The sequence below is a fragment of the Leuciscus leuciscus genome, assembly GCF_965113295.1.
Source record: "Leuciscus leuciscus genome assembly, chromosome: 17".
In the NCBI taxonomy this organism is placed as follows: Eukaryota; Metazoa; Chordata; class Actinopteri; order Cypriniformes; family Leuciscidae; genus Leuciscus; species Leuciscus leuciscus.
In genome coordinates, this window is record NC_138741.1 from 13,513,942 (window position 1) to 13,538,350 (window position 24,409).

The 24,409-nt window shown below is 41.4% G+C and overlaps 1 protein-coding gene across 2 annotated transcripts; it reads right to left on the bottom strand.

Moving 5' to 3' along the window:
• Positions 1 to 809: 809 nt before the first annotated feature.
• On the bottom strand, positions 810 to 13,681 carry LOC309479924 (organic anion transporter 3). 2 transcript variants are annotated; one of them, XM_082144217.1, is made up of 10 exons: positions 13,236 to 13,678; positions 13,057 to 13,157; positions 12,815 to 12,969; positions 12,213 to 12,381; positions 12,033 to 12,135; positions 11,810 to 11,940; positions 10,842 to 11,059; positions 10,593 to 10,701; positions 2,206 to 2,436; positions 810 to 1,557 (listed from the first exon to the last, which is right to left on the bottom strand). In XM_082144217.1, exons 1-10 carry the CDS (start codon positions 13,470 to 13,472, stop codon positions 1,464 to 1,466), a joined length of 1,548 nt encoding a protein of 515 aa, XP_082000343.1. In that variant the 5' UTR covers positions 13,473 to 13,678; the 3' UTR covers positions 810 to 1,463. The 2 variants fall into 2 exon arrangements, with proteins under 2 accessions (XP_082000343.1, XP_082000344.1); XM_082144218.1 differs by lacking the exons at positions 12,213 to 12,381; positions 12,815 to 12,969 and having other exon boundaries at positions 13,236 to 13,681.
• Positions 13,682 to 24,409: the final 10,728 nt, after the last annotated feature.

The window sequence follows — 24,409 nt, forward strand, 5'->3', positions numbered from 1 at the left end:
TCACAAGCTAAGCATCTTATCCTGAGTAAAGCAATCAAATAGGAAGAACTTTCTGTGCACTGCTCTTAAAAATGATCTATAAATATGCAAATTATGTTCTGTAACAGCATCATGCAAATTCTTTTACACCTGGAAAGAAAAACAACTGAAGCGGAATGTTCAGTTATGTGCTATACCTACATGTAATTTTGCCTCAGAGGTATACATAGATCAGAGTATTTACAAATATGTATATGCAGTGAAAAATATAACATTACTGGTTATTAGTTGTTACTGTCGAAAGACTTCAGCTGATTGAATGTGTTTGGACCCTTGGGTGAGGTTAAATGTATGCTGTACTTGGATCTTAATATGTGACCACTTTGTTAAACTTTCATAAAGAAACTGTAAAGACATCCAAAAATCACAAATGTAATACTGGTGATTCATTTAAGAAGCAGCTGGGTTGGAAGTTAAGTTAAGACAAATAGTAGAAAGTTCAAGACACATAATAATTCAGTTCTAGTAATGATTATATTCCACTTCAACAACCATATGCGTAATATTTTTGATATTAAGAAAATAAAATTTTACTTTCCATAGCCATCATGCATGAGCAGTGGCCTTTATTCTCGAGGAGAAATCAAACATAGATAACATTGCAGTACCAATGATTGTCACAAACACTCTTAACAATCAAGGTTTTAACAGCAATGCCATGGAAAAGCCATTTTGGGTTCCCCAAAGAACCTCAGAAACCTGAACAGTTTGTGAGGATCATTTTAATAATCTAAAGGACCCTTTGTGTAATGGATGTTCACAGAACCATATTACCAATAAATATTTTTTTTAATAAACATTATATCTTGAACAATGATTATCAATAAACAATGATGAACAATAAACATTATATCTTGCGTTGAAGACTCTCCACACACAAACATGGCCATTACTGTAGTATGATTGTTGCATGGTATATTATGCAAGCTGTTCAAAACAATGATTTAACCAACTGTATTTTATTGTAAGACTTGTTTAAGAATTACAGACTTTGCCCCCAAGTGTTTTTGTTAAGGTAAACATTTTACTTTTTAAAGATCCAAGAGCAAAATGTAAGAAATCAATTCTGTAAATTTGTCAATAAAGCTTTACAAAACTATATACTCAAAGGAGAAAATGTACAAAAATGTGTGCGTTTTTTGAGCTCTATAAAGACAAATTGTGCATTTATCAATAGCAGCATCGAATGATTCCATAATAACGTGTTTTGTCAGATGTTCCAGTATCTTCATCCAGAAGTAAAGTTCATTATTGACGCATCTCAAAAAAACATTACATAGAATTCCTTTAAAATATAATTTTGAAATGCTGACATCCTGAGCATAGACACTCACTTTTACAAAATTGATATAAAAAAAGACATTAAAAGAAATTTTAAATAATATGAACAAGTCACTTTCTGCTATGCCAGGAAACTATGTTGACTATGCTGAGAGGGGACTGCATTCCGTTTGGTTCTTCATATCCGTCTCCTTGGTAAAAGAAACATCTGACTCCTGTTTATGCTTCATGGGCAAACTGACATAAAAAAAAAAAACATATTTTATTAATTCATAATGATTTGTATTTATTCCTCTTATTAAAATGTTTACTATTTCGCTGCAGCTGACCAGCATTTTTTCCCCTTATATATTGGTTGCTATCTTTGGTTATATAGAATGATATACAGTAGATAGCAAGCTGATAATAAAAAGCTATCATGGCATAACATTTACTGTTAAGTTTAACATTGATGCTGTGCTGCACACTTGTTTACAACACAATTCTGACATACTGTCCCATTCACCTCTCTGGAATTCAAAATACTCCGTACATGTTCATGTTTGTTTAACCTGATCAGCAGCAGCTTATGAAACAGAAGCTTTTCAGCTACCAGAACTTCAGGGCCGTATCATATATACTTAGCTCTTTATTGGCTTTCTATTATGGCTGGTTAAGTATACAATGACAACATACAGGCACTCACCAAGAATGCTAAATTTAATTTGAATATATATTTAAACGATATATTATGTAATATGTTAAAAGCAAAGACAGTTTGCAGAAATTACTTCTTTGTTCAGTGATTGTCAACTTTTTGTCTTGTATTTTTGATTCTTAAAAGATATGTCATATTATAATTTTTATATTTTTTAAATAAAATGATAATTTTTTCATGCATCTCACCATGCAGAGCATGAGAGCTTCAACCTGGGCTGTTTCTCACAGTCCTGTACTGTGTCTGGTAAAGGGATGCCACTGGTCTCTGGGAGAAACAGGCACAGGGCTGCACCAATGATCGGCCCACTGCTGTAACAGATCATAGCCGGCAGAGGGATCCCGCCCTCAGGGGTCATCACCGCATTTATAATGCAGGCCACTCTGTAACAAAGACTAACCAGGCCGACGCACTTCTGCCTGCATAGAGTAAAACACTTTGTTAGTGAGGAAGAGACTTCAATTCAATGTGCATTTCATGAACAATAATGTACTTTGTTGAAAATAAATTACAACATTTGCAACTGCTACACTGTCCTCCAAAGGCAAAACACTATAACTACACATTTTGAGTTCTGACTGAAATTTCTCTTAGGCTTTGTCCACAATAAGGGGTTGTTTACACATCACCGTTTTTAACTAAAAACGGAAAACTTCTTTTTTTTTTTACTAATTATCCATTGTTTAGAATATTCTGACTTGTGGAAACCTTAAATCCAAAGAGGTGGGGTCATGATCGGAAATGACTATACTGACTATATCATTTTATCGTCCAAAAGAAAAAAATCGAGTATGAGCGGTGAACGTGAAAAGAAAGAGAACACTTTACTAGTTGGAAATCTTGACCTCCAGGGATCTGACAGGCCAATCTGTTTAGTATAAGACTATTGTAGTATAGACTGTTTAGTATAAGAGTTGGACAACAAGGTATGTTTTGAAGAAGACCTGTCTGATAGTGTATTTTGAACCAAATTGAAAACTCCCCCTTTATTATGTCTTGTTCCGTCTGCATCATCTCAGTGAGCTTTTAAGAGAGTTTCTGCATGCGCAGTAAGGTGAATTTATCACTTTCTGAAGTTTCAGTGTGGACGAGAAACTTTTGGAAAACGCAAGTGTGGAAGGAGAGCGTTTTGAAACGAAAAGGCCGTTTTCAAATGAATCCGTATTATTGTAGATGTAAATGTAATGTAGCCTTGGGGTACGTTTACACGACAACGATGTAATAAAAATAGAAACGTTTTTCCTTTGTGTTTTTCACGTAAAGATGACAACATTGTCAAAACGATCCCCGTTCACAGTCACACCAATCCGCGAAAAAAATTAAATAAAAGCTGTATTATGCAGCCCAGGCCAGTAGTTGGTGATGTCACTTTGTAAAGAAACACTACGGGCCTACAGACTTAACGTACTCGGTTACTAACGTAACCTCGGTTCTCTTACGAGAGGTTCTCTCGTACTGCGTAATAGCTTACGCTAGGGGAAAAACTCTTTTCCACGAGATACTGAAGCCAAAAAATTATCCTTAATTTGTAATGTTGTAAAACGCGTTGCGGCAGCATGCAGACATGGGCGAGACGGCTCGCGCGCCCATTGGCTGCTCTGCGGCAACTGCACCAGCCTATCGAGCGAGACTGCTCATGACGTCAGACCCAATGAGGGCGCTTCGCGCCCACTGCATCACGTCCCGCCGAAATGGGCGGAGCCTAGAGCTATAAATACAGGCTCGGGAGGCTGGTCTAGCTGGTTTTTCATCGCCGAAGCGAACCAGAGCGTGATGCATGCACGGCAAGATACGCAGTACCCGTTCCCTCTCTAGAGAGAACCGAGGTTGCGTTAGTAACCGAGTACGTTCTCTTACAAGAGGTTCTCTCGTACTGCGTAATAGCTTACGCTAGGGGAACACAGTGTAAAACGCTGTGCGTGCTAAGATTCAACACTAAGGTCCCAAGGGCAGGTGCCCAGGGCTCATACAGTGCATAATCATAAGGGACTCACAGAGAGTCTGGGAAGAGGGGCTAGAATAGCATCATTCCTGCAGAATATAACGCTCTATTAAGAGCAGATATATCAGGTGTTCCAAACAGCCAGGGCGAACTTGGCCTGAGCTGAAAAGTATTAGTGGACTTACATACTGCCCACAGAGGTATGTAGTCGATCAGTGATCGATGCTCTAGCGGTTTCAGCATCCTGAGCCGATAGCATCGGGCAGATAACACCACACTATTAAACCGAGAGCAGCTTAGCCTGCAGAGCGGGAACCTCTAGGTTGTAAAACCTTATAAATGTAGACGGGGAGGCCCAGCCTGCCGCCATACAGATATCTTGTAAGGCAATCCCACTAGACCAAGCCCATGACGAGGCCATGCCTCTCGTGGAGTGCGCTTTTACACCTAACGGGCACTGCAGGCCCTTAGATGTATAAGCTAGTGCTATAGCATCAACTATCCACCTGGATAGGCTTTGTTTTGACGCAGCTAGTCCCTTAGAACGTCCGCTGAACAAAACAAAGAGCTGCTCTGTCTGTCTAAAAACAGATGAGCGAGACACATAGGCTCTTAACGCCCTGACCGGGCAAAGGAAGCCCGCGTCTCCCTCCTCCTCAGGGACCGGCAGGGAAATCACCTGCGCCCTAAACGGTGTGTTGAGGGATTTAGGAACATATCCGTGCTTCGGTTTGAGAATGACTCTAGAGTCATTGGGCCCAAACTCCATACACGTCGCGCTCACTGAGAGCGCTTGCAAGTCCCCTATGCGCTTCACCGAAGCGAGAGCCAGAAGAAACACTGTCTTGAAAGATAAGTGTTTCAGGTCTATCGACTGGATTGGCTCGAATGGGGCGCCTTTCATGGCTTCCAGAACCGTGGAAAGGTCCCAAATGGGAACTGAGGGAGGTCTGGGAGGATTCAGCCTCTTAGCTCCTCTAAGGAAGCGAATGACGAGATCATTTCTTTCCAGTGACTGGCCAAGCGCTGGTTCGGCGAACGCTGCTATGGCCGCTACGTAAACTTTGAGCGTGGATGGGGCTCTGCCCTTATCCAGTAGCTCTTGTAGGAAAGAAAGAACCTCCGACACCCCACAGTCTGAGGGCGATGTGTCACGAGCTGTACACCAGCTAGTGAACACAGACCATTTCGAGGAATAGAGCCGCCTAGTAGAAGGGGCTCTAGCCTGCCTGATCGTGTTTAACACTCCCGTTGGGAGGTAAGTGGGTACCCGTTGATGGCCCACGCGTGTAGGGACCAAAGCTTCGGGCGAGGATGCCAGATCGAGCCGTTGGCCTGCGAGAGGAGATCCCTCCTCACTGGTATTGGCCATGGGGCGGTACTCATCAGCTGCATGAGAACTGGGAACCAAGCTTGGTTCGTCCAGAATGGGGCTACGAGTAGCACTGAGCATCCGTTCTCCCTGATCTGTTCTAATACCTGGGGTAAGAGCGTGACAGGGGGAAAAGCATAGAGCGGGCAGCGGGGCCAGATGTGGGCCAGTGCATCCCTGCTCTTGGAGAAAAACTCCGGACAGTGAGCGTTTTCCTGGGACGCGAATAGGTCTATTTCCGCTCTGCCGAATGTTTTCCACAGCAGTTGGACTGTCTGTGGGTGTAAGGACCATTCTCCTGCTGGAACGATGTTCCTGGACAGTCTGTCTGGTCCTACATTCAAGTGACCTGGCACATGCGCTGCTCTCAGAGAGCGCAGATTGTGCTGGGCCCAGATCAGAATGCGCTCCGTCAGTCTGTGGAGGGTTCTGGATCTGATACCTCCTTGGTGATTTATATAAGCCACCACCGACATGTTGTCCGAATGGACCAAGACGTGGTGTCCTTTTATCTGGGGACGAAAGCGCCTCAGCGCGTTGTCGACTGCCAGCATTTCCAGGCAGTTTATATGTAGAAGCTTTTCCCGTTCTGACCACTGGCCGAAGAACGGCCTGCCCTCGAGCAGCGCTCCCCATCCTGAGGTTGAGGCGTCCGTAGACACCACCTTCACACTCGAGGAAGTCCCCAGGTTTACACCTGACCGGTACCAATCTGTCGCTGTCCAAGGTTTCAGAGCTGAGATGCATTTCTGATCGACCTTGAGGCGTAAGAGACCGGAGGTCCACGCTCGGCGCGGTACCCACGCTTTCAGCCAGAACTGCAGCGGGCGCATGCGAAGCAAACCCAGCTGGAGCACCGGAGATGCTGATGCCATGAGACCCAGCATCTTCTGAAACTTTTTGAGCGGGACTAAAGTGCCGTGGCGAAAATGTTTTATCATGCGCTGAATACTCAGTCTGTGCTGTAGCGATAGTTGTGCTGTCATAGACAGCGAGTCCAGTTCTGTGCCCAGAAAAGATATTGTCTGACTGGGAGACAGCGAACTTTTCGCCCAATTGACTGTGAGACCTAGATTCTCGAGGTGATCGAGTAATATGGTCCTGTGTTCGATGAGCTCTGAGTGAGATCGAGCTAGAACCAGCCAATCGTCCAAATAATTCAGAACTCGTATGCCCCGGAGTTTCAGGGGTGCGAGCGCTGCGTTCATGCACATCGTGAATGTACGAGGTGCTAGGGACAGGCCAAACGGCAGGTCGAAGGCGAATCTCAAAAATCGCCTGTGACGTGACGCTATTTGTATTTGGAAATACGCGTCTTTCAGATCTATTGACATAAACCAATCCCCTTGGCAAATTTGCAAGAGGATTTTCTTGGTTGTGAGCATTCTGAACCGTCGTTTCAGAAGTGCTTTGTTCAGCTGTCTTAGATCCAAAATGGGTCTGAGACCCCCGTCTTTCTTGGGTACCAGAAAATATCTGCTGTACATGCCCCCTTCGCTCTGAGCTTGTGATAAGGGTTCTATAGCCCCTTTGCTCAGAAGCTTCGCTATTTCGGCTCGAAGTAGGTGCGCTACTTCCTTTTCCACCGTAGTTTCGATTCGCGCCGCCTGACGTCACGGGCGTCGAACAAACTGTAGCGAGTAGCCTCTCTTTATAATGTTCAGCACCCATTCTGATATCCCGGGAAGCTTTGCCCATGCGTTCGAGTGAGTAGCTAGGGGTAGAATGATATCTGGGCTCTGGTCACGACCTAGTGGCGAGCGGAGAGCCCCAGTGTGCTGTAACATACGCGCCGTGCTTGCAGCGTGAGAGGCCGGGGGTGCGCTGACAACAGTGGGCAGCCTGCTCGTAGAGTTTACCATGTCTGTGGTCGGCGGTCGGCGGGGCTTGCGGCTGAAAGCTGCGAGCAGACGGCTGTTTAGAGCGACCTGCTGCGGAGCTGGAGCGCTTGGGCAGAAAATGCTTAATGGCCTGCGATGTCTTCTGTACCTCAGCGAATCTGTCTGTGAAGTCTTTGACAGAAGATCCGAAGAGGCCAGCGAGAGAGACGGGGGCGTCGAGGAACGCGGAGCGCTCCGAATCCGACATCTCGGAAAGCGTGAGCCAGAGGTGTCTCTCAGCCACGGTGAGAGAGGCCATGTTCCGTCCTATGGCCTGCGCGGCGGATTTAGTGGCGCGAAGGGCGAGATCCGTCGCGCTCCTCAAATCCGGCAGGCTAACAGCTTCCGGTCCTTCCTCATCCATCTTGCGGAGAAGGTTGGCCTGGAAGATTTGTAAAATGGCCATGGAGTGCAGTGCAGAGACAGCCTGCCCGGCGGCGGTGTAAGCGCGACCGTGTAAGGCTGACATTGTGCGGCAAGCTTTGGATGGTAGCGCCGTCTTAGCACGCCGTCCAGCAGAGGGCGGGCAATGATGGGCAGCTACAGCTTCCTCCACGGGGGGGAGAGAATGGTACCCCTTGTCTTTAGCACCGTCGACTGCGGAGAATGCTGCAGACGTGGAAGTACGCATTCTGGCTGAAAAGGGGGCGCCCCAGGACTTAACGACTTCTTTGTGAAGCTCAGGAAGAAAGGGCGCTGGTCTCGAAGGCGGCGAAGCACGGTCCCCTTGCAGAAAACAACCGTCCAGTCGGTTGTGTGCAGGCGCCGGGGGCGTCGACCACTCAAGGCCGAGGCTGGCGACGGCCTGCTCGAACAGACGCATAAGCTCTGCTTCGATGTTCGCTCTCTTCCCAGAGGGTCGGTGAGAAGAAGGTGCGAGATCCGCAGAGCTCGACCAATCCTCACTGCCCGAAGCTAGGATAGAGCAGCTATCCTCTTCCACACACACGGCTTCCTCGCAGTCTCCCGTGGCGGAAGCGGCGGCGGACCGCGGCCGCTGACCGTGAGAGACTCGGGAGAAGCGGGCGGCGAAGCTGGCGGGCGCACCGGCGAGCATTCGAGGGATGGAAGTGGTTCCGGGACCCGCTGAGCGCGGCGCTTTTTACGGCGCGGCAACGCAGCGGGCGATGGTGCAGACTCGGCGCAGGATGCCAGGCGAGTCCGCAGAGTCCACCAGATGACATGGTGGTCCCCGTCGCTGAGTGGAGCTCGGCATGAGCCACAGGATGTGCGAGGCATCTTGAAAAAGACGCTCGGCTCTTTTAGATAGAGAGAAAGTGTGTGTCGCGGCGGCGAACACACACAGCGGAGAAAAAGGATATAAACGCCGGAAAGCGGGAGCAGGAACGGCGGCTGAAGGCGGCGAGTAATCGACCAGCAGCTTCAGGCAGAAAGCTCGTCCCGCAGAAGGCTTATCAGACGGCGCGGCTTCTTCCTCTCGGGATCCAGCGATGCGTGAGCTTCGCTGAAGAGATGAAAAATCAGCTAGACCAGCCTCCCGAGCCTGTATTTATAGCTCTAGGCTCCGCCCATTTCGGCGGGACGTTACGCAGTGGGCACGAAGCGCCCTCATTGGGTCTGACGTCATGAGCAGTCTCGCTCGATAGGCTGGTGCGGCTGGTTGCCGCAGAGCAGCCAATGGGCGCGCGAGCCGTCTCGCCCATGTCTGCAACGCGTTTTACAACATTACAAATTAAGGATAATTTTTTGGCTTCAGTATCTCGTGGAAAAGAGTTTTTCCCCTAGCGTAAGCTAGTACGCAGTACGAGAGAACCTCTCGTAAGAGAACACTTAATATGCATGCACATAATATCACCGTTTTCACAAATACACGTTTTTGTAGTTTACATGGAGACGATAACGCTATCATTTTCAAAAACGTGCACTTTGAAACCGGTTTTCAAAAGTTTGTGTTTTTAAATTAACTTCCAAAACATAAAAGTTTTCCTGTTTTGTAGTGTGATAAATGGGATTAGCTCAACTATTCTCAGATTTAGAGAAAACTGAGTGTGTTAATCAATATCAAATCAATAAAATAAAAAATAAAAACTTTCAGTGTTGCTGTAGTTACTGGATTTTTTTGTGACAGAATGAGTAAGTCATGACAGGTTTCAAAAACCTGTTTGAAAACTTTTTTGTTTTGTTTTTACATTCCATTTAAAACGGCACACTTCACCTTGAACAAGCTCCCATTGCCTCCAACTACACTCTTAAAAATAATGGTTCTTTATTGGCATTGATGGCCTGTAAACAAAAATGTCCTTTATATTATTAAAATGTTCTTCACAATAAGAAAAAAAACAAAAAGTTTTTTTTTTTAGGGAACCCAAAAATGGTTCTCCTACCTGTATATGGCATCACTGCCCTGGCATTGCTGTTCCTTTTGGAACCTTTATTTTTAAGAGTGTAATTATTAAATAATCAAATTCAGTTAAACTCTGTAACACAGTGTTTTATAAAGTCAATCAATCATTTTGCCTTGCCTTCTCACACATTACAGCAGATCTTGTGCAACAAGGTGTGCAACAACAACTTATCTGAACATTTCAGATTAAGTGTGTGAACATTTGTATCTACTATCTAGTACTGTGCTGTTTGCATACATACACACCACTGCCACTTTCCACACAATATTATGTAACTGATGAAAAAAGTGTTTTATAATGTCTACCATGAATCAGCATATTTTACTCTGTCTACCTGCGTCTAGCATTGTGGATCAACAATCCAATATCTCTCTAACAGTGCAGGAAATGCCACAGATGTTCTTTTGATTAGTACTGAATACTCTCATAGATCAGCAAATACTCAGACTGTCAGGATAATGTCTGGTTTCACTGTCTTTTTGTTCATGTGTCTGCGTTTCTTGTCTTTCCTTACCGTTTAGCCTCGTTAATCTCCTTGTTGGTTTCCTTAGTCGACTAAAACTTGACTGAACAAAAACAGGACAAGGTTGACTAAATAAGATAAAAGTAAGTTTTACACAGGACTAAGACTAAGACTAAATTTAAAAATAGCTGACAAAATTAACACTATTTCTGTTTTGTTATATTATCCAGTAAATCTCAAGCAATCTCCTATGCATTTTTAGATTTGTTATTAAAGACCATTTAAATAGAATTTCCTGGTTCGTGCGTGTTGTTTTCGGCACCATAACGTGACATACATTTTAAAATGTTTTTAGGAGCTGTAATAATTGCAAATGGTCTAAATTTGTATTTAAGTCCACACTTTACAAAGAAGTTTGTCCTTGCACATTTAATGATTGAGAGATCTGAACATTACCACGGTAGACTCTAAGGTGTGTTTTGAACTTAGAGACGAGTTATCTAATTATCAATAATGAGTTTTATCAGGTAGGCCTGTCTGGGTATTGTGTACCTTATTACAGTTGGGAACAGCTCAATCCCATAGAGCAGAGAGACACAGGTCGTAGACTGCATACACAGCTTACCCATCAGCGCCAGAGTCATAACAAGGGCAGGCATGTCTGTTCAGAAAGAGAGAATATTGCAAATAACAGTTGTAAGAGTGATATTCTTCTAATTAACTTACACATATAGCATCTACACTAAGCAATCTCAGATTATGATCATATGATGATTGTATTTCATAGACAGTGTCTCTCACCGCAAAACATGGAAACGAGGAGGGACAGCATACAGGAAATGCCACTAAGGAACAGCGAGCCCATGCTGAACGGCCTACGGCCCAATCGCTTCAACAGAAATGGAAGCAGCAAAGAGGGAGCCTCTGATAGTCCAGAGAAAAACTGCGCCAGATAGATATTTACACCAAAACTTCCCACACTGAAGCAGATCCCATAATAAGTGAGAGCAGATGCAAAACTGTGAAAAAAAACATGAAAACTGTGTGTGAAAGGACTGTGTGGATAATAGAAATATCTATGAATATGATCAGATATTGCCAGTAGTTACAGAGAAAATAAATTATTAAAAAAACACTGAAAAAAAGTTGCTGTCTTAAATTAAGTACAATCAACTTGGATGTTTAAGTCATTTCAACTTAATTGTGTTAAGTCTGTACTAAATCTATGTTGTACAATTTTGATATAGCCTATAGGCTATATAAAGTTTGGAAACATCCGAGGCAAAGTGGTAGTTCACTCTAAAAAAAAGTTGCTGCCTTAAATTTTAAAGTACACTCAACTTGAATGTTTAAGTCATTTAAACTTAAAATTACATTAAATTGACTTAAAAAAAATGTTTGAATCTTGTATAACTTATAAAAAAGTTGAAAATGGCCAAACTTATTTTGATGACTTAATGAAATGTAAAAAAATATGTTGTCATAAATTATTAATCATATAATATTTTACAGTCACACTTGCCAGTGGGGTTTGCTGGTAACAGCCCCTTAACGTTACGTCATTCAGGAAAACTATTTGAGCTTTTAAAAACAACTCCAGTAAGACATTCCTCAAAGTGAAAGGTCACCTCCCTCTGTGCCACATACTTAAAAATCCTCCAAATCTATGCAAAACACACATGCTACTTTTAAAATACAGCAACGTACTTTCAAAAAGTGAAAATGAAACAGATAACTGAAATTGCATTACAAGAGTTAAACTTCCATACCCAATGTAACTCATGATAAACAGGCGCAGCAGTATAGTATGTGATGTAAAGTTGGCGAAATTAGACTCTGTTTTAGCGGAGGTATTCTCTGTGAGTGACTTCTGCTTCTCAATGTCCACAGACTCCAAAAGCTGTCAATGAAAGAAATGTACAATTTACGTTTTCATGTTGCATGCACTTTCCAAACATTTGAGCAATTCTAGAGTACGACTTTGCGTCTTACAAGATCCAAGTAGTGTTTATCCTCAGGACTTCTTTTCTGATAGCCCTCTAATGTTTTCATCCTCTTATTAAGAAGCAGCCATTGAGGAGATTCTGGAAGAAAACTAATAATTGAAAAAAATAAATAAATAATGCAACACACTTTAACATGCATTGAAGAGTTTGTGTTTGTTCTACTAACAAATAAAGAGGCAGAAAGAGGATCTGAGGGATGCCCAGTGCCAGATAAAACTGCATCCAGTCACTTGTCAAGAAAGCTACACCGGCCAATCCCATCATTCCCAGACTGAAGATGAAAGAAAACAGGGTGGGAGGCCATATGCGATACTTGGGCAGGCTCCATTCAACCCCTGAGAAACCAGATAAGCACTTTTATCAGGCCTCATAAATTCATTGTCAAGTTATAGTCTGTACTCAATCTATGTTGTACAATTCTGATAGCCTAAGCTATTGGCTATATAAAGTTTGAGGAAAAGTTGCTGCCTTTATAATTTAAGTACACTCAACTTGGATCTTTAAGTCATTTAAACTTAAATGACATTAAACTGACTTAAAAAATGTACTTATAATAAAGTTTGAAAATTGCTTAACTTATTTTGACGAGTTAAAGCAATGTAAAAACATATGTTGTCATAACTTATTGATCATGTATTTTTTTACATTGTAGAAAAGTAGGTTTCCAGGTGCAAGACTGACCACCGTTATTCTAGTTTAATTTAAATGGTCTATTTGTTGTCCTCCAGTGTTAATAGAGAACAAGAAGACACATACGCGTTACTGTACCTAAACTGTAGGTGCAGATGTGAATGGCACAACAGGCTGCACCACTGATGCCGCGGACAGTCAGGTACACGGGCACATACGGCAGAAATGCCACAATCACAGTAGCGACTGCATGGACCGCTGAGCAGCAAATGAGTAGTAATTTCTTTCCATATCTGATTGGAGGGAGAAAATACACTTTCTGTTATTAACTCGTACGCTTCAGTCGCAACAGCGTCTGGCAGAAAGGGGCGAATACCAACCTGTCAGATACAGCACCTCCGAATAAAGAGCCGATAAGTAAACCCGTCATGTATGTCGCTTTCCCATGAGAAAAATTATTATCTTCGTGACACGTGTCACCCTGTGGCAAAATAGATACAGTAGCTGTAATTTGTGCTGCGCTTTAAATAGGCTATATTGTGCAATCTTAATTACTCACACTCGTGGGGTCGCTGTGATTCTCCGTCCGACTTGCTGTGATGTTGGAAATATTAATGTCCACTCTGTGGTTCAAAGACTTCGCTACATTCTCACTACAAGGCGTAATGTGTAACGTAAACACATCCACGAAAAATGTAAAGGCTGTGAAAAAGATCGGTAAAGTAAGGATCAAATAAACATATTTTTGTAGTGGACCAACAGACCGACAAAAAGCGCCGTCCGATTCCGTCTTCATTTCGCCGGTGCTCGGAAGTAAAGTTCCCTTATAAAGGAGTTGTATCCCTAAATACACTTACGGTTAGAACGAGCACTTATCTTTCCCTGAGAGTCAGCATTTGAAACGTGATGTTCCTGACATGACTGGGACTTCTGAAGACGTCTTCTCTCCATCCTTTGTAGGCTAAGTCTTTCTGATTATGTGAATATCACATGTTGTTGGTTACTTTGGACTCCTAGAGTTAGAATCTCACCACTAGTATGACGCGACGGGGTCAATAAGGCAAGGCGCAGGGGCGCAACTGCACATTTGCTGAGGGGGTTTTGCAAGATCACGCCGGTTTCACACTGCACAAGTTTGCAAAGCATAAGCAGTGCGTAGCAGGAGCAGAGCAGAAGCAGAAGCAGCAGTGCCGCGATCGTTTCGTCGCCGAGTCTATTTTTGCTGCGCCGCTCACGGTGAATTAAAGTGACACTGATCATGGCCAAAATACACAGCAGTTTTACCCATCAAGCGCATTGATGATATCTATTATGTTAGCTTAAGTTACAGATTAAAAGCATAAAGTTTATGATCCACATAATGTGCTTTATAAAGACTTGTAGGCAAAGGAAAAAGCATGGGATGAAGTTGCAGTGCCGATGTATTTAAAAGTGTTTTTGTCAACCTTTCCCTGGCCCACGAGCAAACAACTCAACTCAGTATAGAAAGTTAAATACACAGATTTATATAGCACACATACAGTATAGACATCTATGTTGTGCATGATTTAGTTGAATTTCTCATTAGGCTACAATAGCCTACGTCTCTATTAAGAAATTTGCTGTTTGTTATTAGCCTACAGACATTTATGAATTATCTTTAAGATGTTTATGATGGGTAATCAGGGGCGTAGCACCAAATGTTGGGCCCCGGTCACAGAATCAAGGGGCGGGCCCCTCACAACAGCACAATATATATATCAACATATCTTTGTGGGGCCCCCCTTCGCCGAGGGCCCTTGTTAATCTGTTCCACTATTACCCCCTGTCCGAATGTTTGTAAATTAGATATGTAGCCTATCAGATATTTCAACAATCTAAATGATTTCGTAAAGTTTTTCTCTTTTGCAGAACGCTTTTCATGGAGATGAGTGCTAATATGTAATAAATATGCAGATAATAGCCTATATAATAATAAATATAATTCAGGTATCAATTACCTATCAATATTTATGTATTCAAAAAAGCTGCGCGCGACAAACACTGCCAGTGTGAAAGCAAAATGGGCGTGTGCTGCTCCCGCTCACCATAGGCCCAGACTGAGCCATATAGAGAGAGAGTTCTCGATATGGCTCTGCATAGGCCTCCGCACTGCTTCTGCACTGCCTCTGCGCTGCCTCCGCTCTGCTAACGCACAGGCGTCAGTGTTGGAGCCCCCCCACTCATTACACCCCATCCCCCACCCATTGTTGTTTTGACCCATGTAACCTTTTATTCAAATAAATAAGCTACCAAATTTTAGATAGGCCTACCAGTGAAATTTAAATAAAACAAGAACAAATAAACTTACAAGCGCCAAAACAAATGTAAAAGAACAAAGATTAAACAAATGAAATAAACTTTATTTCAGGAAGGTATAACAATATTCAGGTACAGAATAATCAAATGTTAAATAACACTGCATAGTCTTCCTCATATAAATGAAATACCGGTTGTTATCTCAGAATAAGCCCCCGATAGGGTAATCAGGTCCCGCTTATTACACGGCTACTTGCCACATAAGTAAATAATTAGACACGAAATATTGATCTGGGTCGAAATATTTTATTAGCTCTTTAAACAACGCAAAGCTTCCGCGGAGAGAGCAGTTGCTAGCGCGGCAAGTCCAAGTAGACAGACATTTAAGGGATCCGGTACAGTCATACCACTTATTACACAGCATTTCACCACATAATTATGGGGATAAGAGATATTTATTTGAGATTAAACTGTTTTAAAATCATTCCTGTTTGTTGTTTTATAATCCAACAGTGTACAAAACAGGCACAAAATGGCAGCAGCTGCGTTTGTATTAAACAAGAGAGCGAGTCCACAACACTGGATGACATAATTAAATAACTGTACACAAAATATTGATTTGACAAAGTTTTAATATTTTATCAGCTCACCAAAAGCAAAACTTCCACAAAGAAAACACATTCATAGCAAGCGTATAGCGCTGCTGACTTCAGTAACCCGGATGAGCTTGTGTTAGCTGTTTTCAGCGGTTGTTCGAGGAATAACATAGCCTACTGCTGGATGTCGCTAATAAAGTAGTCGGAGGGTGAGTAGTAGATATTGATATGATAAAATAAATTAAAATGTTAAACAAAAAAGTTTCCTTTCACATTTTTTAAAAATAATTTGTGATTTTTTAAATAAAGTTTTATTAAAGGAGATTTTCAAAGAATGGGGCACAATGGCGCCCCTATGCATTGCACATGCATGCCCCATTCTCGCACCACTGGGCACAGTATTGACTCTCACTTCATCTGGTAAAGGCTAGCCTGTATACTGTTTACCCAAGTGTGAATCAGTTTCAAACGGTTCTGTATCCAACACAAGTGAAATAAAAATGTACTCACTATACATTTGTTTCATTTATTTTATACATGTAAAAGCTAACTATTAGAAGTAGCTTGCAATAATACCTATTTTCAAATGCATGCTAGGCTACTCTAAACAAATAGGCCTATTAAAGGTGGGGTATGTGATTTGCAAAACGGCCAGCAGATTTTGAAAATACACAACTCAAACGGTCCTACCTTCTTTCCTTTGACTCCACCCATTCAAAGAACATGAGGGGGATGGGGGGAGGGGGGGATGGTACGACCGTTTGATTGACGCACTTACTGTCCAATGATTCTAGGTGGTCTTGGAAATGATTGGCTGGAGTTTTTCGAGTCCTGCCCGTTCCACAGATGATTAAATTGCTTAATTTTCATTTCAGTGCTTCTAACTCAGTGGCTGTAAATGGGTTAGGAATAGGATTTCAAGTGATTTTGAAAAAATGGCCAAAAAAGAGAATTACATACCCCACCTTTAACTGTGGGTCTGAAATGGCAACTCTTTTTGAAGAGTCCAGACTGAAATTAAAGTTTCTGTGAGTGTAGATCATAGTAAGCATATTTGCCACAGTAAAATATGCCCATAGATGTGTAAAATATATTTAGCTGTTAGTAGTATACTAGGCTATATTAGAGGTAAAACCTGATGTTTATTTTATTTTTCTTAACTGTTACAGACTTACCCTCTGTTTTTTTTTTCTCAGAAGCACTTCATAATAATATTGACTATTATTATAAACAAATCTTTTATTATATGGAAATAACTAACAATTTAGTGACAATGTCTTCTCAATGGACCCAGGGGACCCCATGCTGAAAATCCTGGGTCCAAAGGACAACCTGTCAGGATGAGTTAAAATTACTGTATGCCATGTTTTTTCTGATTTGTAGATTGTGTTTATTTCTTAAAATGTTAATTATTATTAGCATTCAGAGAAATTCAGACAGAGGAACTGTAATGAATAGCCTATAAAGGTCAAAAGTCAACCGCAAATCAGATTTTGCAGCATAGCTGCTAGTGAGTGGTTACATGTTAGATATTTGGGTAACACTTTACAATAAGGTTCATTAGTTAACATTAGTTAATGTATTAACTAACATGAACTAACCATGACCAATACATTTGTTGCTGCATTTTTTCATTTTTGTTAAGGTTAATTAATACAAATACAGCTGTTCATTGTTTGTTCATGTTAGTTCATAGTGCATTAACTAATGTTAACAAGATTTTAATAATGTATTAGTAAATATTGAAATTAACATTAACAAAGACTAATAAATGCTGTATAAGTGCAGTTAATTATTAGTCCATGCTAACTAATGTAGTTAACTAATGAACCTTATTGTAAAGTGTTATCGATATTTTATACATACAGTAGGCTAATACATAGTTTGAAATACAAACTAAATACTAAATACAAACGAGATACATTTCCATGGCAAACAATGTTTTTTTTTGTGTCACAAGTCACAAGACATGCTCAAAATATAAAAATTTGTAGGCCTATCAAACTAATAATTTTTTGTTGTCTTTAACAAATTATTAATCTCAACAGTTCAACAGTCCTTTAAATTAAAATAAAGCAGTTAGCCCTTTCCATCATGAATTAGATAGCCTGCTGTCCGTGCTCAATCCTGTTCCTGGAGATAGGCTTACCTTCATGCAAAGTTCAGCTTCAATGGATCAAACACAACTGAAGCTATTTAAGATTTTCAGGAGGATAAGACAGGTGTGTTGGATGATGGATCAAGGTTAGATAGAGCTGAACTCTGCAGGTAGGATCTCCAGGAGGATTTGGCACCCCTGCCTGTATTGCCTATTGATTTCTAGTAGCCTATATTCTTATTTTATAAACGACTCTTTACTGACACCAAGTGGCATCTCTAAAACAATTACATTTTCTATCTAGAGTCTAAGCATAAAAAACAAGTCTCATAAAAAAAGAAAAGAAAACTTGCCTAAATCTCTTTTGCGATCACACGATAAGTCTTACACGAAGACTCCGTCAATCCATCACATTTACTCAGTGCTGATGTAGGCCTACTAATGAGACTCCGTTCATCAGCGACCGTTACAGACATTAATTGAAACACAATTCCCGCCAACTGCGCTGTAAAAAGCCCGCGTGAGCTGCGCCTCTGCTTTAGCACGCTCCAGGTGAAGGGGGTGCGGAGCTGCCCGCGAAATGTTTGGCTCTCTCGGTGGATATTAACGGATGGAAGACGAGTGGCATTTCTACCAGACTCCGCCGTCGGTTCCCTAAACCTCAGGACTTGGGTTATAGCTGTCTTCAGTCCTGCAACCGTTTTCGTGTAGGGGAACAGCCGTGTGAGAATTTCCATTTATGTTTGCAAGTATTGTCCTACGGGGATAAATTAGATTAGGAAAATGAGTAAATAAGAACAAAACAACAGATAAAACAAACGGTCAAAACGGAACTATAGCCTACTGTTAGAGAACCGTTAAAAACTTCAAAAAATGTAGGCACGACTATAGTCTTGTCTGAATAACCAACCATAGCCTACTCTTTTCATTCAGTTGACTGTTTTATTCAGATGTGATTAAACTGTATATTACTAAGGAGATAATTCATTACAGAGCTGTTAATTTGTAGTCGCAACACGGGAAGAGAAATTGTGCATTTTGGGTTCACTTGACATTAACGTTGTTAAACCTAAGTCAAACATAAAACCTGTCAGTAAATGTAGGCTACTGGACGTTTTTAAAGCAGACACCGGTTTCAAAATTCACAAATATGACTGTAGCAGGGACGTGCACAGGGGGGTTGCTCAGGTTGCCCGGGCAACTGCCCATATGCCCTTCTCGACTCACGTTGCCCTTCCGAATGGGAAAAAAAAAAATGTAAAAAATAAACGTACAATGGATGCAGAATTTCGCGTAGGCCTAGATTTAAAAAAAAAAAAAAAAAAAATCGCAAAGCCTCATTCACTTCCATTCAGGCACCGTAAGTGAAAGTCAGTAGGGGAAGGGCAAATTTGTTTACGTGGCTGCACGCGACCGGTTGAGCCTGCATGAGCGGCCCTAGATGGAGATTGTCGCGGTTGTCGGGTGAGACGACTCAACAGCTGTGTCCCAATGTGAAGACTGCATCCTTCGAAGGCTGCGGACTTCAAACGATGCAGCCTATGCGTCCTCCGAACGACACACCATGTAGCCTTCGTAGGATTTCCTAATTGTGCAGCCAGGTGTTCCCGATTACCGCTCCAGGCGCCAAGCAACGGTGCGAGAGTATGCTGCCATCCTGACAATTCATTTGATATAATTAAGTAAACAGCTATGGAGCCAGAATTGGCTATTGTCATTTTTATGTTTTATATTTTACTGGAGGACCAGGTCATGTAGGCCTACTTTCGGCTTAGCCGAAGATTCAAATGTTCATTTATATCTTACCTTGATGCAATTTTGTAGGCTAGTGTATTCTTTTTATTATGCACATAAATGGACCATGGTAAATATATTTACACAGGTTTTCAACCCTATTTGAATATAAAACTCAGTTGAATATAAAAAGTCCAGTGCGAATGTTACTCCCACTCGTCATCGGCAGCTGTCAGTCACTGTTGCTAGGCGACAAGAACAATCCTCCTTCGCTAGACCGGTCCGAGCGCTTCAGATGCGCTCTTTGAAATGGGACGGTGCTGTAGTTAGCAACAATTTGTTAATATTGTGACAATAGGCCTACATTTTGTTAGTTTAATTTTCAAAATAACCAGTGGTGGTATGTAAGGAACTACATCGTTAATACTCGAAGTGATTTTCCCACACAGGACAGCAACACTACAAAATTATTTTACAATATGATGCATTGTTTTACAATAAACTACACAAAAGTATATAGTTTAAATGTATCAACCTTGAACATATTCAGAAGTAAAATGCAACATATGCAGTAATATAAAAGCAGAACCATCATAAAAACCCTGACAAGGTTTTTATTCCTCCAGAATTCCTTTACTTTAATGTACTTAAGGTATCAAGAGTAAGAGTATGCAAGATAAGTTTGCTTAACTAAGGTTTGAAATATATGACTAGTAGTTTTTCCCCAAAGCGGTATTAGAGGTTATTTAAAGTACTTCAGTGTAATAAAGTATCTCAATATTTATTCCATGAGTCAGCCCTGCAAACCTGTTGGTAGACGTGGATAGTGTAAATATGCAGTCAAACACTCTGGAGAGCATCCCAGATGATGTCCCACCAGCAGGAGGCCTTACCAGGGTCTCTATTGTGGAGCCCATCCCGGTCCAGCAACAAACCAGGGTCTCTCACTCAGCTGAATAAAAGTCTACATCATTTTTTCTTATTTTATGTACTGTAATTTAAATGTTTATGTTGATTTTGATATGTTTAAAATATGTTGTAAATAGTTGGGGGAAAAAAGTTATAGAAGAATTTGTTTCATGTAGAAATTATGACTGTCATTACAAAAATAAACAATGTCCCGAGCAAATAATTCTCTTTTATTTACACATTTAAAGTTGCATAATTTTTTTTTCCTTTTAAAAAATATAAGTGAAAAAAAGTTAAACAAGAATATATATATATAATATATTTCTCAATGATTCTTTCAAGAGGAGAAAACAGCCTGTCCATTCTCTCTTGTGCTCTCCTCGCCTCTGCAGTCCCATGTCTTCTCTAATCAAGTCCAAAAACTCGTCCTCTCTGTCTTGCCTTCATCGTGGTGCTGGTGCTGATGCTGCTGGTGATGCTGATGCTGCTGCCTCTGGCTCTTCCTCTTCTTGGTCACACACTGCTGAACTCGGCCCTGGTGTGTCCTCAGGGATTGAGGCAATGAGGGTGCAATGCCTCTGTCCCAACATCTCATCTATGAGGACAAACCAGGGCCAAGTTTCAGCAGTGGGTTTCCCACTCACACCCTCTCCTGTCCCAGGACACGTGCAATCCTAAGGCAGAGCAAATTAACCATGGCTTGTTAATAACAACAGCACAATACATTTCAGCAAAGATGTGATCTCAACTTTCTTACTTTGTATTTTTAAAATCATATTCATGAATACTCAAATTTGGTTAAGCACAGCACTACAAAAACACATAAAAGTGAAACCCCAATGCCTTATCTACTGCTTTTCTTATTGTTGTGGGCTTTATAGGGTGAGTGATATTTCTTATTTACACAAGTTAGACAGACTAGTGCATATATTACAATAAAATTTTATTTAATTTATTTCGTTTATTAATTTTTTTAATTGCAGTTTAATAAATTGAGCTGTCTGCTCCTTGCTCCCTGAAACAATTATTAAACTAATATTAGCACAAGTTTTGCCTCAGACCACCTGACAAATGAAGCCACGCAATGGTGATTTAAGTTAAGATGAAGTTTATAAGAAAGAAAAACTTGTGGCTTTTAACTGTGGTTTCACTAGCTATTTGAGTAAATGAAAACATAATACTTACATTTAAATGTGAATTTGCCGTCCACCAGCGAACTCTCGGCCGTCATTTTTATTTTTTTATATATAAAAATGCTGTCGTCACCGACGCGCGATGACTTATGGGGTAGGATAGTCCGCTAAGTGTCCATTTATGTATCCTTCCTTTCACGGGGAAACGAAGGGTGCATTTGGCGTCGCTTTAGCCTTCGTCGCGCCGCGATTACGCAACCGGCCTTCGAATACGGACTTCGGAGGATGCAGAATTGAATTGGGACAGCCTTCATCGCGCCGCGGTGACGCAATCGGCCTTCAAATGCGACCTCCGAAGTGTGCAGCCTTTGAATTGGGACATCCTTCGTCGCTCCGCTGTGACGTTTCGACGCGCCGCTGTGACGCAATCGGCCTTCAAATACGGCCTTCGGAGGATGCAGACTTCACATTGGGACACAGCTAACGTTGTCGGAAAAGGTGAGTTTGAGATGTATAACAAACAAACGATCATCATCAGGGTTCCAGACTGCGACCATTTTTTGAGAATGTGCGAGTTAAAATTTTATGTGGTCGGATTTGTGCGAGTGCATGGTCATGTACAACTCAGTTAAATTCACGCATGAATTTTCCTGCATTTAACTTGTTTTAGCGCCTGCCAAAGTGAGTTTTTGTCCCACCAAAGTCTTATTTGATCGGTGAGTAATGTAGATGAACTGCTGCGCTTGTGCGCATGTTTAACTGAGAGAGAGAGAGAGAGAGAGAGAGAGACCCGGTCGCGCGCGCGCACTCTCTCTCTCTCTTCGGAGCCAGGCGAAAATGTAAACAAGACTTCACCGTCTCCAAACTAAGCGCTGTCTTGCTCTCTCTCCCTCGCACATATTAATCAAAATAAATCGACAAGGTGGTAAAAGGTAGGAAGTTTCATGTGGAGCATTCGGAGATTTTTTTTGTCCTGAATTACCGCTGGGCTGGGTGTGAATTGTGCTAAATTAGTTGCCTTATCTTCTCTGAAAAGCATTCTGGACATTCAGCTGACATAAAACAAAACTTTAATTAAACGGAAAAAAACTATCCAGTGATAAAATGTTTTCTGTGTTGACACAAATCTTGGATGTGTCCATGTCCTAACTGCTGGGATAATCACACAACGCGCATGACACGTCCAATTCGCGAACTAATGACTCCTTTGAACCGAATCATTTTAATGAATGGTTAAAACAACTGATCTGTCCAACAGTGAACTCAGGAGACGTCTGAATCGGTGTATAACTAATCAGTAACACTTTACAATAAGGTTCTATTTATTACATAAATTACATAAAAAGTACAGTTTGCTTACTCAAGCTTAAGCTTTAAAATAAATAAAACCACTTGTTTTTTTGAAAAGCATATGACTACATTTTTCCACAGTGCTATCAAGAAGAAGCGTTAAAGGGGGGCGTGAAATGCTCATTTTCACTCAATCTCCTGTTAATCTTGAGTACCTATAGAGTAGTATTGCATCCTTCATATCTCCAAAAAGTCTTTAGTTTTATTATATTTATAAAAGAAAGATAGGCTGTACCGAGTCTTTCCGGAAAAAACCGAGCGGCTGGAGCCGGTGTTCTGTCGATGTAGCATACTTTGTCAGAATAGCATACCAGTGTTTATCAAGGGGTATGCTGTTTTGATAGCCCCTGGTTTAATAAAAAATACAGTTTATAAAGGGGTGGTATGCTGTTTTGATAGCCCCTGGTTTAATAAAAAATAGTTTATAAAGGGGTATGCTCTTTTGATAGCCCCTGGTTTAATAAAAAATACAGTTTATAAAGGGGTATGCTGTTTTGATAGCCCCTGGTTTAATAAAAAATACAGTTTATAAAGGGGTGGTATGCTGTTTTGATAGCCCCTGGTTTAATAAAAAATTGTTTATAAAGGGGTATGCTCTTTTGATAGCCCCTGGTTTAATAAAAAATACAGTTTATAAAGAGGTATGCTCTTTTGATAGCCCCTGGTTTAATAAAAATTTTTTTATAAATAATATGCGATATAATACACCAACACTTACCGCTGAGGTAAGGTATGCTGAAATGATGGTTTAAATTTAGCGCATGCGCAATTCCACAAATTTCACTCCTGCGCATGCGCATTAACCGAAGGTATCCCATTCTGATGGGTATGGTGTTCCGTCAGAACACCGGGCCGTGTGGGCGGAGCTAAAGCTGTGCTGACGCGCCGATTGCTAACAACAACACAGAGACATTTGAAGCAGTTTTACTCACCGAACCTTTATCATTGTGACTGCTCGATCTTAAGCATTAGACGATCTGCAAATCCGTCGATCTGGGCTTTATTTATAAAACAATCATCGTCGAAATGCAGGGAACAAACAGTCTTGCACAACTCCGTTTTTACCCCGGAAAAACAAACTGCATCCACTGTTCCTGTAACGCTGGGTTCTTTGGGAAGCTGAACACGGTAAGCTTTCCCTCACATCCAAAAACACACTTTAGAGACATTCTTGAACAAATCCTATTTGCTGTTGATGTGCGCGGTCTCGCTCTCCTCTGGTCGACGTGTGCGCGGGCGCGCTTTTCCGAGAGAAATGCTCATATATGCATATAAGGAGTTCCACTCTTGTCTACGTCATTAGATCCACGATCGAAAAAAATCAGCCGAAACTTGTACCAACCCGGAAGTAAGATTTTCGGCACAGAAATTCTCCGTTATTCGTCCAAAATATTTTTTTTAAACTTTCCATGTTTAGCATGAGAATCCATCTCTTTAACACTGTAAACAACTCTGAATACATGAAACACTATTGTACCCCCCTTTAAAGAATCGGATCGATAATCAGAATCGTCAGTGGCATTATTATTGATAAAATCTGTGTTATTATTATTAGTAGTTAAGGTGATTGAGTGCTATTTCAGTGTTTTACTTCTTTGTGAATGTATATTTTAATAAAGACCCTGTTATTCTCAGT